The following is a 16,928-nucleotide window of genomic DNA, read 5'->3' on the forward strand; positions in this document are numbered from 1 at the left end:
ATGAAGGACGTATTTCCCATTAAAGTATATGTGCTGTGACTTTAAAGGGGGCACCCTTGGTTAAGAACGGCATATTTACAGTGAAAAGTTTGATGATGGTTTCAAGGGGGGCAAGATCCGTTTGTGCCCCCTTGATCCGCCACTGTAGGGGGTACACGATGAACTCCAAACAATCATTCTCGATTCTGTTTATCTTGAACAAACAAAAGTGTCGGACGAGGTTTGTTGTTTAACTGCCGAACACTGATCTATTACCACTAACAAGGAAACGCTTAAAAAAAAAGAACTTCCTGATTCATATTTTTAAAAATATATGGTAAGAAATTTGTGACGTTTCAATATATTGAGTACTTATCTTTGTATACTTTAGTAACTATGTTAATGTGCGGCCGGTGACAATCTTGGCGATGATAATTTTGCTGTTGTTGTTCACTTTATTATCGAACGTAAAGTGTGCAGTAATGCGTGTTGCTCTAATAGAAATTAATAATCACTGAATAAATTTTTATTGAATGGTGATGGAGATGCTGCAGCTGCTGCTGCTGCTGATGATGATAATAGTGATGATGATGTTGATGGCTATGTTGTTGTTGATGATGATGATGATGATAATGATGCTGCTGCTGCTGATGATGATTATGATGATGATGACGATGATGATGATGATGATGATTATGATACTGATGATGGTGATAATAATGATGATGCTGATGATGTTGTTGTTGATTATGATGATGACGATGATGTTGTTGATGATGGTGATGATGACGATGTTGATGGTGATGATGATGACGATGCTGATGATGATGATGGTGATGATGACGATGTTGATGATGATGATAATGATGCTGCTGCTGATGATGATAATTATGATGATGATGATGTTGATGATGGTGATAATAATGATGATGCTGATGATGTTGTTGTTGATTACGATGATGACGATGTTGATGATGATGACGATGCTGCTGCTGCTGCTGATGATGACGATGTTGATGATGATGATGATGGTGATGATGATGATGATGATGATGACATGGATGTCGATCCTGGAGGGGTATGTGTGGGATGGGCCTATATCCCCCAATATCCCCCAATATCCCCCAACCAGGCGCGAGCATGCGTAAAAAGGGAAAGAGTGGGCAAGTACGTTACGTATAGGCCTATATGATTGTAACGTTTAGGGTGTAAAAAACGATGTTTAAAATACTGAAAAGGTGATTCATTTCCATTACAAGTCTTCTGGGGTTTCACAAGCCAAATTCTTGTTAAGGGATGCATTTTCATAATCTGGAAAAGACTTGCTTCCCTTGTTTAGGGTGCTTTTCGAAACCCCATGGTCGCGCCTGGTATCCACTCGTCAATGGAAGTGGTTCCCCCCGAAAATTTGACTCTAATCACCCATTTCAGGGGAAAGTAATACATAATGCCCATTAAATTGTGTGCTAGAGGCATATCGTTTGTGTAGGAGGAGCTGGGAAAGGGGAAAAAACGCAAAGTTGGGTGAGTTTCAGACGAATAAGCCTATTGCATAATGCTGTGTACATATCAGCGCATGCGAAATGGTTCAGCTGGAGAGGTGATCTGACCCATGGAATCAATTGCCAGTGATCCACCAATAATCCACATTAGATGCAACATCGATTCGATGGACTATTATATCTAAGTCTGAATTCAGTAAGATTTTCCTCACTCAATATGTACTCGATTTGTTTGAAAAACCACTTTGTTATCCATGTCACAATCTACATTTCGCATGTCTCCAGCCAGCTGGAGTCATGATAGTACAGTCCCGCCGCGAGCTCAGGCAGGCAAATGGCATGGCATGGCATGTCATGCTGGTATCGTATGAAAGAATTTTGCACACAAAAAGCAAGATCTATAGGGCCTGTAACACAAAGCTTATAGCAATGATTGTAGAACAGTTTTCTACGTTCGATTATACACTCTAAAAAATACCTAGTCATTTTCGACTAGATTTTCGGCTCATATTTTTTTGACCAGATTCTAGTTATTTTGACTAGAATTCTATCAATTTTGATACAGGTTTGACTAGAAACTAGTCTACTAGTATTACCAATATGGCATGTCATGCTGGTATCGTATGAAAAAATTTTGCACACGAAAAGCAAGATCTATAGGGCCTGTAACACAAAGCTTAGCAATGATTGTAGAACAGTTTTCTACGTTCGATTGTATTAACTATAATGTACAATCAATCTAGAAAATCGAGTCTATGATTAATCGTTAACTTTTGTGTTACCGGACTCTATAATGTCGCGTTGTAGAGGTTTGCGAAAGGTGGCTATTTGGGACCTTTCGCAATCCTCACGGACGCTAATATTAGGGTCCCCTAACACAAAAGTTAACGCTTAATCATAAACTTGATTTTTAAGATTGAATGTGCATTATAGTCAATAGAATCAAACGTAGAAAACTGCTCTACAATCAATGCTAAACTTTGTGTTACAGGGGGGTTACAGGCCCTACAGATCTGCTTTTCGTGTGCAAAATCCTTTTCTGCGACACTCGCACCATACATAGCATGTATATTACGACTGATGGTTTGAGATATTCGAAATGAAGACCTAAAATAGATTATGACATGGATAAGAAAGTGGTTTTTCAAACAAATCGAGTACATATTGAGTGAGGAAAAACTTACTGAATGAAGGCTTAGATATAGATCATTACAGTCCATCGAATTGATATTACATTTAATGTGGATTATTGGTGTATCACTGGCAATTGATTTCATGGGTCAGATCAACCTCTCCAGCCGAACATTTCGCGTGAGTTGATATGTGCACACCATTATGTAATACATTTGAACTCGTTTCTTTTTGTTTCTTTTGTTTCTTTTGTTTATTCCTTCTACACAAACGATATGCCTCTCGCACACGATGTAATGGGCATTATGTTTTACTTCCCCCAGAAATGGGGATTAGATTCAAATTCCGGGGGGACCACTTCCATTAATGAGTGGATACCAGGCACGACCATGGGGTTTCGAAAAATACCCTAAACAAGCTGGGAAGTAATTCTTTTCCAGATTATGAAAATGCATCTCTTAACAAGAATTTGGCTTGTGAAACCCTACAAGTATTGGATATCCCTTTTTTGTCAGCATTTTAAACATCGTTTTGACACCCTTATAACGTTACATAGGCCTATACGTAACGTACCTGCCCACTCTGTCCCCTTTTACGCGTGGTCGCTCCTGGGATCCACTAATCAATGGAAGTGGGCCCCCCGGGCGGCCTCTCGAGCTCTAGGAGGAGTCAAATGTGACTTTGGAAAGTCGTCCTCAATGAGATATATCGCTGTTACCATAGTAGCAACCAAAATTTTGCACACGAAACGCATATTGAATGTTTCCGTCGCAGATGCGAAACGAAAAAAAAATCTCATGTCACACAATTTGCATTGCAGGACGACCATGATGACGGGCCCAAAAAGTCTCTTCCAAAATCAACTAACGTCGTAAATAAGCGTGCGCGTCCTCAAACGAAAGGTCCGGATTATCGGTTGTACCAAGGCGTAAGAAGACAATGGGATGAGTAAATGGCAAGGGAAAATATCATCAATCACGAATCACGTTTCACTCCTGAAGACGGAGAATCAACCTGTCCGCCAGAAACGTGAGTTTTATCTCTTTCTCTTGTTTTACCACTTTACCATGTCTACAAGCCGAATCCGGCCAGCTTTTTGTCATCTCTCCAAATACTAAATCTTTTGGGGTTTACAGTCCTCTGAAGGACTGCACTCATTTCCGAAAGATATTTTACTTTCCAACCTTTCACTTTTCATGCTTTTGTCACCTCTCTATTTACCTGTTCCGCGATTGGCCATAGTACTACAGTCAAATACCATCAAATAAAAGTTGTTAAAGTTGAATTAAAGGTATATTGTGACATTTGTTTATTTCAAAACTTTGTTTTAGATTTCACTCTCCGCTTTTCACAATATTCATAAACAAGTTCTGAGTCCATACAATGTATTGCATTGGCCAGAAAGGACTGTTTTTATTCTAAAAAAATATATAAAGAAGAGAAGTTTTGCCGAGTGAGCTTTCATTTGATGCATATTTTTAGAATTGACATAAAAATGAAGAGCGCCACCTTGAGACCAAATGACATCAATACCTCCTCATGAATATTCATATCTATCGCCTCCGCGCGAGTCTCACGTGCCGATCTGTGTGTATACCGGCTATGTACAGACGGTATACCGATTGAACGGCGGACTCTACTTATGCTTTTCATTCATTTCCCGTAGAAGCACGTACATTCGTGCAGTCCCTCGAATGCAAATACAGTACAACTAATAACCTGGAAACAACGAAGGAGCTTCTTGAAATGACCATCATAATAATTGTGATGTTATGCACGTTGTTTTTCAAATCGCGGAGAATGACATCTGGATATCTGGCCGAAAGACGGCCTTCCTTCCCTTTCCTTGCTTTCATCTTTGCTTCGTTCATCAGTATTTTTTCTTTATTTCTCCAGTATGGAGGGAGGGAGAATTATGGTTGCTTGTGAAAGGGCTATTCTTATTATTTTTTTTTTCTTCTATTTTTTATTATATATTTTACATATGTATTTTTGTTTTGTTTCCGATTCACTGAATTGTTATCAATTTCTTGCAGGTTCTGTATTTTGATTTGTTCATTATTATCACGTGTTGTGATAAAATAAGATATAGTACATTTTTTAAAAGGAAAAGGAAATCACTTTGTATTGAACTAGCTTGGCCGCCATTTTTCTCTATTTTGCTTTGTGCGTTATATAGGCCTTATAAGATGTTCTTTCTCTAGTTCCACTAATTATTTGTCAATATACTGCCTCAATGTATTTATCAATAAAAAGGACAAATACAGCGTGGCCTAGTGTTTTCCCATTTTTTAAACAATATTCTGGGGCGGATCCAGCTTTCATTATAATGGGGCCGGGGGTGAACAATATTTTCATCCACATTTTCCCCGATCGATCGGCAGCTCAAAGCTATTTTTTTGTTGGTATCTATATATAGTCGTAACAGTATATAGCTCTACAAAAAATGCGAGCGCGAGGTATGTTCGGAAATCGTGTATACGTGTCCTGAAAATTGATCTGAGAAATATTATGATAATTAACAAGATGCACACTGACAGATCCAGCACGGGCCGGCTGTGCCCCCCCCCTTTAAAGGCACAATCAATATTTTTAATGTAAAAAATTACCACATGTGTGCCCCCTTTTAAGAGGACCATTTTTCGCTTGTCAAATTTTCCTAGGGAAAATGTGCCCCCCTTGGAAAATCCTAGATCTACCTCTGAAGATATAGAAATAATAAAACAAAATAAATATAACGGTAGGGCCTATTATAGTGCACCGCGAAGCCACTTCAGTTTTGTATTCCGGCCCAGCGGGCCCTGCTAATATTATTACCCCGGCTTTAGCGTGGCTACCTTGGCACGCGGGTAGGCGCCCTAGCATTTGAATTAGTAAAGGCCTATTTAGTTCCCTTGTTTTACTATAAGGCCTTCAGCAATGTTTGTGTGTTTTGTATTACATTGATCAGTTGATATTTCTTTATGTCTCATACTGTTTTGATATGAATTGTAACTGTTACTATATTTTTATATACAAGGACCAAGATGAAAAAAGAGTAATTAATGATTACTAAAAACTCTGATCGTTTGAACCTGTTTAACTATGATTGAATTAATAAAATTAATAAATGGATTGGTATAGATAAATACACTGTTGGTCATAAAGGTGGAATAAAATATTTTTGAATAAAAATCGACAGTTTTGTTGGTATTTGAAAGGCTAAGCGTAGACAAAATGGTAATTGAGATATTACATAATGTTTCCCAATTACACAGGTGATCTTATAACATGATAAATTTTGATTACGTAATAAATTCTTTTGTTGTAGACTACAAAAGCCTATGCATATGATATTCTGTCCCTTTCCCTGATTTAGCACTGTGTATAAGAAGGTTGCATTTTTTCGAGTTCCTTGTACCATTTGAAATAAAAATCGGTAGAGACGTTCCCTGGACTATGCCTGGTCCAACGGCAACAGCAATACGCGAGAGAGTGGAAGCACTGCGACAGGAGGGCTACAAGCAGACTGATATCGCAGGAGTCCTAGGGATATCACAGAGTGCAGTCTCTAAGATCCTGAAACGTCAACGTGAGGCGGGGAATGTGCGGCCACGGAAATCTCCAGGACGTCCCAGATTGACCACAAGAAGAGATGATCGCCAACTGTTGAATTTCAGCCGCAGAAACCGGAAATTGCCCACGAGCCGTCTTCGTCGCTTGTGGAGGAGATATCATGGGATCAACCTTTCCCGGTCAACCGTTAATCGCAGATTGCTCCAACATGGTTACCGAGCAAGACGGTTGACCAAATGTCCACGCCTGTCTGTTCGCCACTGAGAGTAGCTCGTCTTCTTTGGGCTAGGGAGCACAGAAGGCTTCATCCAGGACATTGGCAACATGTGGTCTTCACGGAAGAGAGCCGGTTCATCCTTGACCGAAAGGATGGGAGACAACGAGTTCGTCGATTAGCCGGCTCAGTGATGATATGGGCCGGCATCCATTATGGAGGGAAAACGCCACTGGTGGTTCCGGACGGAAACGTCAACGCCGCCGCCTACAGGGATATCTTGGAGTTCCACTGTCTTCCATATGCAAGACGAGTGTATGGGCACAATTTCCGGCTGCAGGATGACAACGCTAGACCGCACAGGGCCGCTGCAGTAAGGGAATTCCTGGAGGCAGAGGGCGTCGTACAGTTGCCATGGCCAGCTTGTTCGCCGGATATGAACCCCATAGAGCATGCATGGGATGCCCTAGGCCGAGCAATCAACGACAGAGAGGTCATTCCTCAGAATCTGCAGGAGTTGGCAGATGCTCTGAGGGAAGAATGGGACGCTATGCCTGTTGACGTCATCAACAAGCTAGTGGACAGCATGCCACGACGTCTGCATGCGCTGGTTCGTGCCAGGGGTGGACATACCCGATACTAGTGACTGAGTATAAGAACAATGACTCAAGTTTGATGCAAATTTGTCCATGAAATCACAAAAAAGAAGTCATCAGGAAAACTGAGAGATGGAAAATAAATATCTCATGATCCTTTAATTTACTGTATATTGTCGTCATTGTTGTTCTATGCTCATGACATCCATCGCTTAGGACATAAACTTGTAAAATATCACTGTCAAACGTGTGTAAAAGACAGAATAATAAAGTAAAGTGGTTATCATGCACCATAAATGCTATATTCAAATCATGATGTAATAATTACGCTGTGAAAATTTGGTGAAAAAAAATATTCCACCTATATGACCAACAGTGTATATATTCCATCGAACAGGCAATGCGAACACAATTAAAGCGCGGGCTATAGTGATATGATTCCCCCTTCCCTAGTCTGAATTCCCCTCACCGTATTTTATTCATTCTTCCTCCTCTTATATTTTGTCCCCTCCCCCTCTGTTTTCGTTTCTATTGTCTTGTTTCCCTTTCTTTTCCCCTACGTTGCGCCGCCAATATGGGGGGGGGGGGGGGGCGTACCGTCGGCCTCCTGGATCCGCCTATGATACCGGTGCGTAGGTCTGTACATGTTATAAGCAATTGGTAATTATGTAAAATCGATCCCCCAAGTTTCTCTTTGTAATTTTCTTTTCAACGTGTAATGGTAGTATATACTGAACAAGTATCACGTGTGACTTTGTCCCCCTTTGGGTAATTGAAATTGATGATGACGTCTAGCTCCTGGGTGCCTCTCCCTCCACCCCATTCCTCCATGGTCCTCTGGGCTTGGATAATAAAATTACGTACTCGTCATGGAGATATATATACTGTAAATACATACAGTATTCGAGGACATACAGCTAAGCGGAACTATTTGGGGAAGGGGTCTTCCACTTCTATGTTATTCCGAAGTTCCGATGATGGTTCAGCGAATGTGCTTCATGCAAAATCTCGTTTTGGCATGACTTCTCAGCGCTGGCCATGTCAACGGACACGCAAACATGTGAGGGATCGAAATGGTAAAAAATATATATTGCAAAGAAAACCAACGTTATAAATTTAGTCAAACCAACACTTTTTGTTAATACCAGTTTGAACTTAGATGAATTATAACCCTATGCTATATCACCAGGGGCGGCGGAACCGGGGTTAGGTATTTTTCCTACTGGGATTTTCTTGGGGGGGGGGGCAAGTGCCGCTGCTCCCCCCAAGAAAATTCCAGTAGGAAAAATGCCTTTTTAAATGGAAAGTGCCCTTCTTTCAAAGTGATGTATGTCCCTTTCAAAATGAAATACCTTTTTTGAAGTCAAACAATACATTTTAGGTTGGAAATCACAAAATTTTTGACTCGCGCTTCGCACCCGCATCATTTATTATTGAGTAAGGCACTCATTCTGTTTTTGTTACAAATTGTGCTTACAATGTTCAATTTTCAGGTTGGAATGTCACAAATTTTCAGCTCGCGCTTTCCGCTCGCATCAAAGGAACACAATATGTTCTTGGTTTCAAACCGCTTAGATATATCCAGTTTTCAGATTAAAATATCACAAATGTTCGCCCTCCGCCCCCCTCCCAGGTAGGCAAAAAGGGGCGCCAAAATAGGGGAAAAGGAAGGGAAAGAAATAGTCAGGAAAAAAGGGAAGGAATGAAGAAGAGAAAGAGAAAGGGGACAAGAAAGAGAGGAGGGGAAAAGGAGAGGGAAAGGGGAGCGCTGAATTGATGTTCGACCTAGGAGCACCGACATAGAAAGGGGAGACGTATAGATGTTCGACATAGGAGGGCGCCGAATCGAAGTTCGACGATTCCAAATATTGAGATATTTACATTAATAGCAACCTTACAACCCCCAAACACTAAGAGGTGATTCGACCCCCCCCCCCCATTTTCTTTTTTCAAAATAGTGAATTTGAACGATTTATCCCTACCCATTTTCCCCGAGTTCGCTTCTGCAATGCCTATACCGAGACGGGTGTTCTTTGACTGTGACGTCACGGGGGGTATTCGGTCCCGGTGTAGTAAACAAGGCAGTGCCGTTTTGTATACTATGCACGTACGCCTTCATATTCACTTTTGTGTCAAAACTTCATTTTATCGCTATTGATTTTATGTGAACGATACTGGAAGGAAGTAATAATTGTTCAAAGACATATAGTCAATAATATATCCCTACATTGTTAAAACTTTTCTTCTTTGTAGCGATTTTAGACGATTTTAATGCCTTGTTTTCGTTCGGGACTGTGTCCGTGGCGACACAAGTCATAATGGAATAAACTGCAGTTGAAAATGTATCTGCTTGCCGGAGAACTTGCAAAGAGGAAATGATTAAAAGTATATTTATGGCCGTACTATTATTCCAAATATGTAAATTCCCTCAGAATGATACCATAGACCCTAAAGGAATAATTTCAAGGTGAATAATATGAAATTTGATCCAGATCTTCTCACCAGTCGATAACGTAGCAGACGTGTTATTATGACATATTTATCCGCGTGTGACGCGGCTCTTGCAAAAAACACAGTTGGTCGCGGAATTTCTTTGTGTCGACCGGCCGCCCGCTCCGGCTCAGCTAGCTGTCGAGCCGACCGTACCGCATACCTTTCTTGCTGTCTTCAACTCACTTGCGAATTGCGTTTGTATGTAAGATGACCTCTAGCGTAATTAAATATAGAAAACAACTCGGAAGGCCGAGAAGAATAGTACGTTTGATTCAAGATTGTTCTGTGGAATGAGCTATGAGTGGAAATGACCCAGAGGATATAAAAATGGAGTCAAAGACAAAAGGAAAGAAGAAAAAGACGCCAGGGGATCGCTGCATGGTCATGAACTGCGGGTCGACAGAATACCGGATTACCGGTACCAGACGTAGTACACTCAATGCCTAGGTGTTGTGTGTATTGTATAGGCGTGCAGCGCGCGCAGAGCTGAGCTAGCCGCCGGAATTACTTTCCAGCTACTCACTTGGAGAAATAGTGAAAATATCATTCAATAACTCACTGTTTGCAATCTTACATCATGATTTAAGAGTTCATGATAGTTATTCATACTGTGTTTTATACAGGGAAAGTAAAGATTTGTACATATGATTCATATTTGTTTGATTTGAGTTGCTTTGAAAAAAAATTGTAATATCATCTTTTTCTCTCTGCATAGCATTTCTGTATTACATTCGGACACCTAAATTCCCCCCGGTGACGTCACATTCAGAGTGATTTTTCTGTACACTCGTCTCTCGGGCTCTGACAGGTGGCTAATTTCATAGACTTTCAAAGCAAAATATCGAGAAGGCAGAGGATTTTTGTGACATGCTATCTGTTTGAACAACTGATATATACTATATATTGTGTTTGGAACCCATATTTATGGAAACTCACCCCCTTCTTAATTCAACTTTAAGAAATGTTTCAAACGAACAATGCTACCTGCTTTCTCATCAGATTTATGAAATATCAGTGTTTACCAAATGAATTCTCTCTTCGTGTTTACTCATCACAAAAACGATAAAAATATGTTATGAATGTAGCCGAGTGTAGACCATGGCCCTGGGAAGCGGGGGTGCTGCGTGTATTATTCTCCATAGGCAGCACCCCAAGTATTTTGGAAGATTTGTAAAATGTTAAAAATTTAATCAAAACTACCTTCATTTCGTAGTGAAACCTTTGTGAAATCGTTCCCAGGGCCCTGTACCAGACCAAGTCGTAAAGTCATAGCTCTAGACCTCATTAGATTTAGAACTAGAATATCAGAATCTAGGCCAAGTGTATTATGGTCTATCGGTGTTGTATAAAACAAAAATGTTGCACGTGCGATATCGTTCCGAATATTACATTCGATACAAGTTGAAACATTCTATTCAACTCCGCTTCACGTCGTTGAATATAGATGTTTGCGACTGGCACGCTCATGTAATATTTGGAACGATCGCACCCATGAACATTGTTTTGAATTTTGTCTGATATTATATACACACGTGATGACCATATCTTTTCGGAATTTTCTTCATCGTATGCTTTTATAGTTATCGAATGAAACCATTCCTTTAAAAAATGTTACAAACAGATGGTTGGGGAAAGAAAAATATGAAGGATTTAATATAAAAATATGCTCAGTTTTTATGTTTTCATGCATGATGGCATTGTCTTGTCAAAATTTATCCCTCGCTGCTACCAAGTGCATGGTGGCGTGTCTTATTTATTTTACCACCATTTTAAATGTCATTTCATTTGACTTTTATACTTTATCCTGGTTTATGATTTTGGTAAAATAAGTGGAGAACATACAAGAGAAATGAGAATCGAATTTCAAGAGTGTAAAACGGAAAGAACCATGAAAACCGAAAAAGCCGATAAGAGTCCTCAAAATAGATCATAATGTATTTGAAAGAAACAATCCGCTCGAGCTTCGCGCTAGCATGGCAACAGGTCTTGTAAAAATAAAGCTATACTTCAAGATTAAAGACTACCCCCTTCCGCTTTACTACAGGTGTAGGAAGAAAGGAAAGGAAAAAGGGTGAAATATAATATATTTTTTTAATATGTGAAGATTTTTGTATTAAAAACTCAATTCTTTTATACCGTTAACGCATGAGAAAATAATATTTAGACTCTTTACGCCTCTACCACCCCCCCCTAAGAAAACACCTCCCTTAGCTGAGAACAAAATTTGTGTCAGTCATCTCTCCAAACCATGAACATCGATCGACACCCATCATGGATGATGGTGGTGATGGTGATTATAATGCTGCTGCTGATGACGACAATGCTGCTGATGATAATAATTATAATGATGATGGTGAAGATGATGGTGGTGATGATGATGGTGAAGATGATGGTGGTGATGATGATGATGATGACGATGATGATGCTGATAATGATGATGATGGTGATGATGATAGTGGTGGTGATGATGATAATGATGATGATGATGACGATGCTGACAATGATGATGGTGATGATGAAGGTGATGATGATGATGCTAAAGGTGATGATGATGATGATGATGATGGTGATGATGATTCTGCTGATGATGATGCTGATGATGCTGCTGCTGATGATATTGATGATGATGATCATGGTGATGATGATGATGCTGATGATGACGGTTTTGGTGGCGACAGAGAGTATGATGATCATAAAGATGGTAATGACAATTGAAAAATAATAAAGTTGAGGATATGCTGTCGATAATGATGGTGAAGAATCATACTGTTTATTTCACTTTGTATCAGGTATATTCATTATCGTAATGTTATGCATAGTGTGTCCCCCAAAATGTCCGTCTGATATAAGAGTAAAATTAACAACAATTGAATATTATTCCCAATTAAATATGCGTTACTAGGAAGCTCATTTTCATGTTCTAACTTCTATGAAAATTTGATAGGTCTTGCTTCAGCGGTTTTGAACACACAGAGAATTCTTTGATCTGACAAGGCAAATGGTTGGGGCTAGTTATTCATTATTCTTTCATCAGACTCAACTCTCGACATTTCATGTCCTTCTGATCGTGCTAAAGTTTATAAGTCTGGATAGATGAAGGAAATATCCCTGCTCAGAACCTAGAAATCAGAATAGGGGTTGGCATGCTAAGGACAATGCAGAAATACAGCAGTGCTGCAAACTTGGAATGGGCTGAAATGCACCACTGTTACGTTACAGATGCGAGACCAATTAAATTTTCATAGATGTTAGAATATGAAATAAGCTTTCTATCCCTGTACGTTTAATTCAGAATACTACCACATTTTAGAATTAATTCAGCTTTTTGTCAGAGGGACTTTTTTGGATGCACTGTACGTAACTTATTTTACAATTTCCTTCTACATGTTTATTTAAAATTTAATGGATGTCAGGCATTTTTATGTGTTCAACAGTGTATGCTGAAGATATTGCGTAATAAAGTTGGTCTTTCAAGAGCTTTTATTTGTTTGTTTGGGGGGGGGGGCTTTATTAATTGAATCACATGATGATAATGATAATGGTAATTGTGCATCCATGCATTTACGTGAACTTTCTACATGATATACAAACCTGCGCGGAAACGAAAATAATATTCTTCAATTTATTTTGTTAGTCTCAATTCAATTTAAAACATATACAGCAGAAAGGTTGATTTGTAAATTGTCATTTATCTGTTTTTGTTTCAGGCAAATAGCTGAGAGCCTCGATGTTGTCATCATGAGTATTACAGGAGAAATATTATTCAGTTATAAGTTAAAGTGGGAGTTTTTGCTCCTTTTAGGACTTTTGACTTTTAAATTGTGCAACCCTAGACATGTCAAAGCAGATGAAGGAGGCACGGTACAACTGCGTTTCAGCTATCCGTGCAATGCGAAAGATTTGTCGTTACAGTATAGCAATCGTCTTCCGTTTTACCGATTAGAAGACTCCATAGAATTTTTAAATCTCAGGCCCGATCAGAATTATAGGTATTCCCTCGAAAATGATACGGCGAAGAAAACATTTCCCAATCGTTGTTCACTTCTCTTGATTATCGAACCAGTAAGTCGGGATGATGAGGGGACATTTATTTTATTTGCAGATAAATTCACGTACATGACAAGAGTCGGACTGCGTGTACCCTCCCTACCAGGCCCTGGTCCAGCACATTGTGATTTGGATGGATATCATTTTGCAGGACGATGGCTAAAGCTGCAGTGTACAGCTCGGGCAGGTAGTGATAAAGGACAGATTCAATGTTACCAAGACAGTATCATGATGCCTCCATTGAATAGACCGTTTGAAACTTGGGAGAATCTGCAACAAACAATATTGGTAAGGCAGATCGAACAAGAAGTATTCTGTTGTTCGTCACCTTTAGGAAGACCCAAAGACAAATGCGATTGTCGAGATTTTGTCTGGAGTCCCAGCTCTAAAAACGAGTCAAGAATCATAGGACCCCTATGTTCATCGACTACTATGACTGCCCACAAGGAATTGGTATCCACAGAGGAAACTGTAGATGTAACATCAATGACCACAGTAAGCGCAGGTCACAAACTTCACGGTGTTACTAATAATATTCACACAGGACGTAAACGCTCAAAGTCTTTTCTCGTCACGTATTTTTTAGTTATGGGTGCATTTTGTCTGCTTTTGATTTTGCTCCGTCTTGCCATTTATCTGAAGCAGTCGGACATTAGTCTTAGCCTGTCGCATGTGTGACTGAGTCATGTTACGTACAGTCACATAAACATCACCAGTGATATGTCAATGGTGACAATGTCTAAACTTTTGTCAGTCTAGAGTCGGTTTCGTCGACGAGACATAGGCTCGTATTCTGAATTCTGGGGGCCGTTTCATAAAGATGTTCGTAAGTTAAGAGCGACTTTAAGAACGACTGGTGAACCTTTCTTACGCGCTAAACCATCGCCAATGGTGTATACCATTTACCAAAAGAAAGGATCACCAGTCGTTGTTAAAGTCGCTCTTATCTTACGAAAAGCTTTATGAAACACCCACCAGGTTTGGCTTAGACCACGGTCTTACCATGCTTACTCTAAGCTAAAACTATGAGGAGCCAAAAATTAATGAATCTGTTCATATTGTTTATCTCTTATGTTTACTATTTTGTTTCCTGTTGTTATGGACAATTTGTGTGTCAAATGAGTTAATAAATTGTATGTGTTATGTTAGGGAGTATGCCCCGATTGGCTCTCCATAGTTAAAGCACAACTTTAAACCAGGGTTTAATTTAAATTCGAGTTCAGAATACGGGCCATAGTGTGTAAGCTTTTTGTTGGACGTGTATCAATCAGAATCAGTTACTTTTCCGATCTCAGATTTGTAATAAAACAATTTCAATAATAGTTAAAAACAGAAACACGATAATCATATTCCAATATATTAAATATCGGATGTGAGACATTTTGGGGCTAAAGAAGATTCGACATTTTTTCTGGATTTAATTTTTCGTTATAGTAATGCTTATTTTTGGTTCGAGGTCCTTCATAGTAGATCTAATAAATATTGTTATATCTATTAGATATTTTAGTATTTTTAATTTGTAAATAACGTTTTCGTATTTATTACATTTTCTTTGAAATATTACAGAACATTTTATATGTCCCTTTATTAATTTTGTACAGTTGTAGAGTTCGATGATGCTCAATCATTTGACAAGGAAACTAACTATATGCCAAGTAGAGTATATTGTTCATGTTGTTGTTGGATGAATGAATATAATTTTTGAACGGGAGTCATTCCCCTCGTTCTCTTCTATGAGTCAAATAACTGAACATTATCTTATTACTATGTTCTTGCAAACCTTTCTGTGCATGTTAGAACGAAACTAAAGGGAATGCTTTCTCCATGCTACAAAAATAAAATTTGAGTAAAATATGAAAAAAAAATTACACTACATAAAAATAAGATGAAAAATAATAAAATTACTGGGTTTTAAAGTTTGCACTAAATATTTAGATGTTAGTTGATCGTGATAAATACAGAATAAAAGAGTTCATGATTTCACATCGCCACTCATCTTTTGATTTTATGATATGAAATCTTATTCATTTCAAGCTTATTTCATAATATAAACAGCAATGGTGATCTTAAACATGAAATGTCACATCATTTAATTTTTGAATGCCTGGAGGAGAAATATCAGAATGGGCATGATGGGTGTAATTCTAATTAATAAAATGCGAAAGTAAAACAGTGGATTGTATTCTGATTTGGTGAAAATTTCAGTATTTTGTTTGTTTAGTTCTATCCGGAGTACCCCCCCCCCCCCACCATTAGCTATGATACTCAATAGCAACAACTCCCTCATCTACCCAAATCTGGCCAGATTCCTTGGTGAAAGTGACCACTCTTTATCCTGAATAGAGGAGGTAGGTTTTACCTCAACACGATATAGTGTACTTTATCACGTTTATTAACAATATCTTTTGTTTTGCATCACTTTATTGAACAGAAAGCAATAAAGGAACAGTATAGACAATACAGATATACATTAATTAAGACATAAGACAAGAGAGCCCAGGACACGGTCGCATTACTGACACAAGCAGGGCATATCAAACATAAAGCATTACAAGAGAGCATAAAGTACTAGAGGAGTTACTGGAGCCAAAATATATTACAATCAATTAAAGTAACTCGGAATAGATAATTGGATAACAATTTTGAATAGTAAAGAAAAACTTATAAAAGGAAACAGAAAAAACTATCTATGAAAAAGGAAATAAAATACAAACTAGTCCGTAATGTAATAAGTGTTAATTTAACCGTTCACTAGTAACACGTAGGCTGTACGCAGAGGAATGTGATTTTCCCATTTGGGATTATTTTTGGAATAGTAAATTACTAAATATGATGTCACTGCAAGTTTGGATAAGTTATCTCTGAAGATTTTTGTAAGGGGTTGGTTTGCCAAATTCGTTTAGGAGCATTTTCAGTCGTTTTGTGTTAACCGGGGAAATGTAACCTCTCGATCCCACTTCGATTGGAAAGTATTTTACTGTGTACTGTTTGGATTCAATATCTGAAATAAGTGGGACGTATTTTCTTTCCTTGTATTCATGTGTTCTTTTCTGTATTGGTTTCAAAAGGAACCGAACAAACATAATTTCATATTAGAGGTTTCATTGTTTGAACAGCCGAATCTACATTGATCTACTACTAACAATGGAATACATTCGGAACATTTTACCCCAGACGTATGCTGATTCATATTCTTAAATAATATATTATTGGTAAGAAAGTGCGACCTTTTATATTCAAGTACGTTATGCTCCGGTGACAATTTCTCCGATGACTCAATCTGTACGTTAAGCCAAACATAAAACCCAACCTCGAAAATTAAATAAACCCCAATCCTTATCTTCACATTATTCTGAACCAATAAATCCTATGTCCTCTCAAAATGTGCGAATAACATATATGCGAAAACCC

The 16,928-nt window shown here is 38.7% G+C and overlaps 1 protein-coding gene across 1 annotated transcript; it reads left to right on the forward strand.

The window, feature by feature from the left end:
* Window positions 1-226: 226 nt before the first annotated feature.
* LOC135153869 (uncharacterized) lies at window positions 227-15,691 on the forward strand. The gene is made up of 3 exons (XM_064098313.1): window positions 227-316; window positions 3,433-3,641; window positions 13,178-15,691. The coding sequence occupies exons 2-3, from the start codon at window positions 3,565-3,567 to the stop codon at window positions 14,193-14,195; spliced, it is 1,095 nt and encodes a 364-aa protein (XP_063954383.1). The 5' UTR covers window positions 227-316; window positions 3,433-3,564; the 3' UTR covers window positions 14,196-15,691.
* Window positions 15,692-16,928: the final 1,237 nt, after the last annotated feature.

This window comes from Lytechinus pictus, chromosome 4 (genome assembly GCF_037042905.1).
Source record: "Lytechinus pictus isolate F3 Inbred chromosome 4, Lp3.0, whole genome shotgun sequence".
In the NCBI taxonomy this organism is placed as follows: Eukaryota; Metazoa; Echinodermata; class Echinoidea; order Temnopleuroida; family Toxopneustidae; genus Lytechinus; species Lytechinus pictus.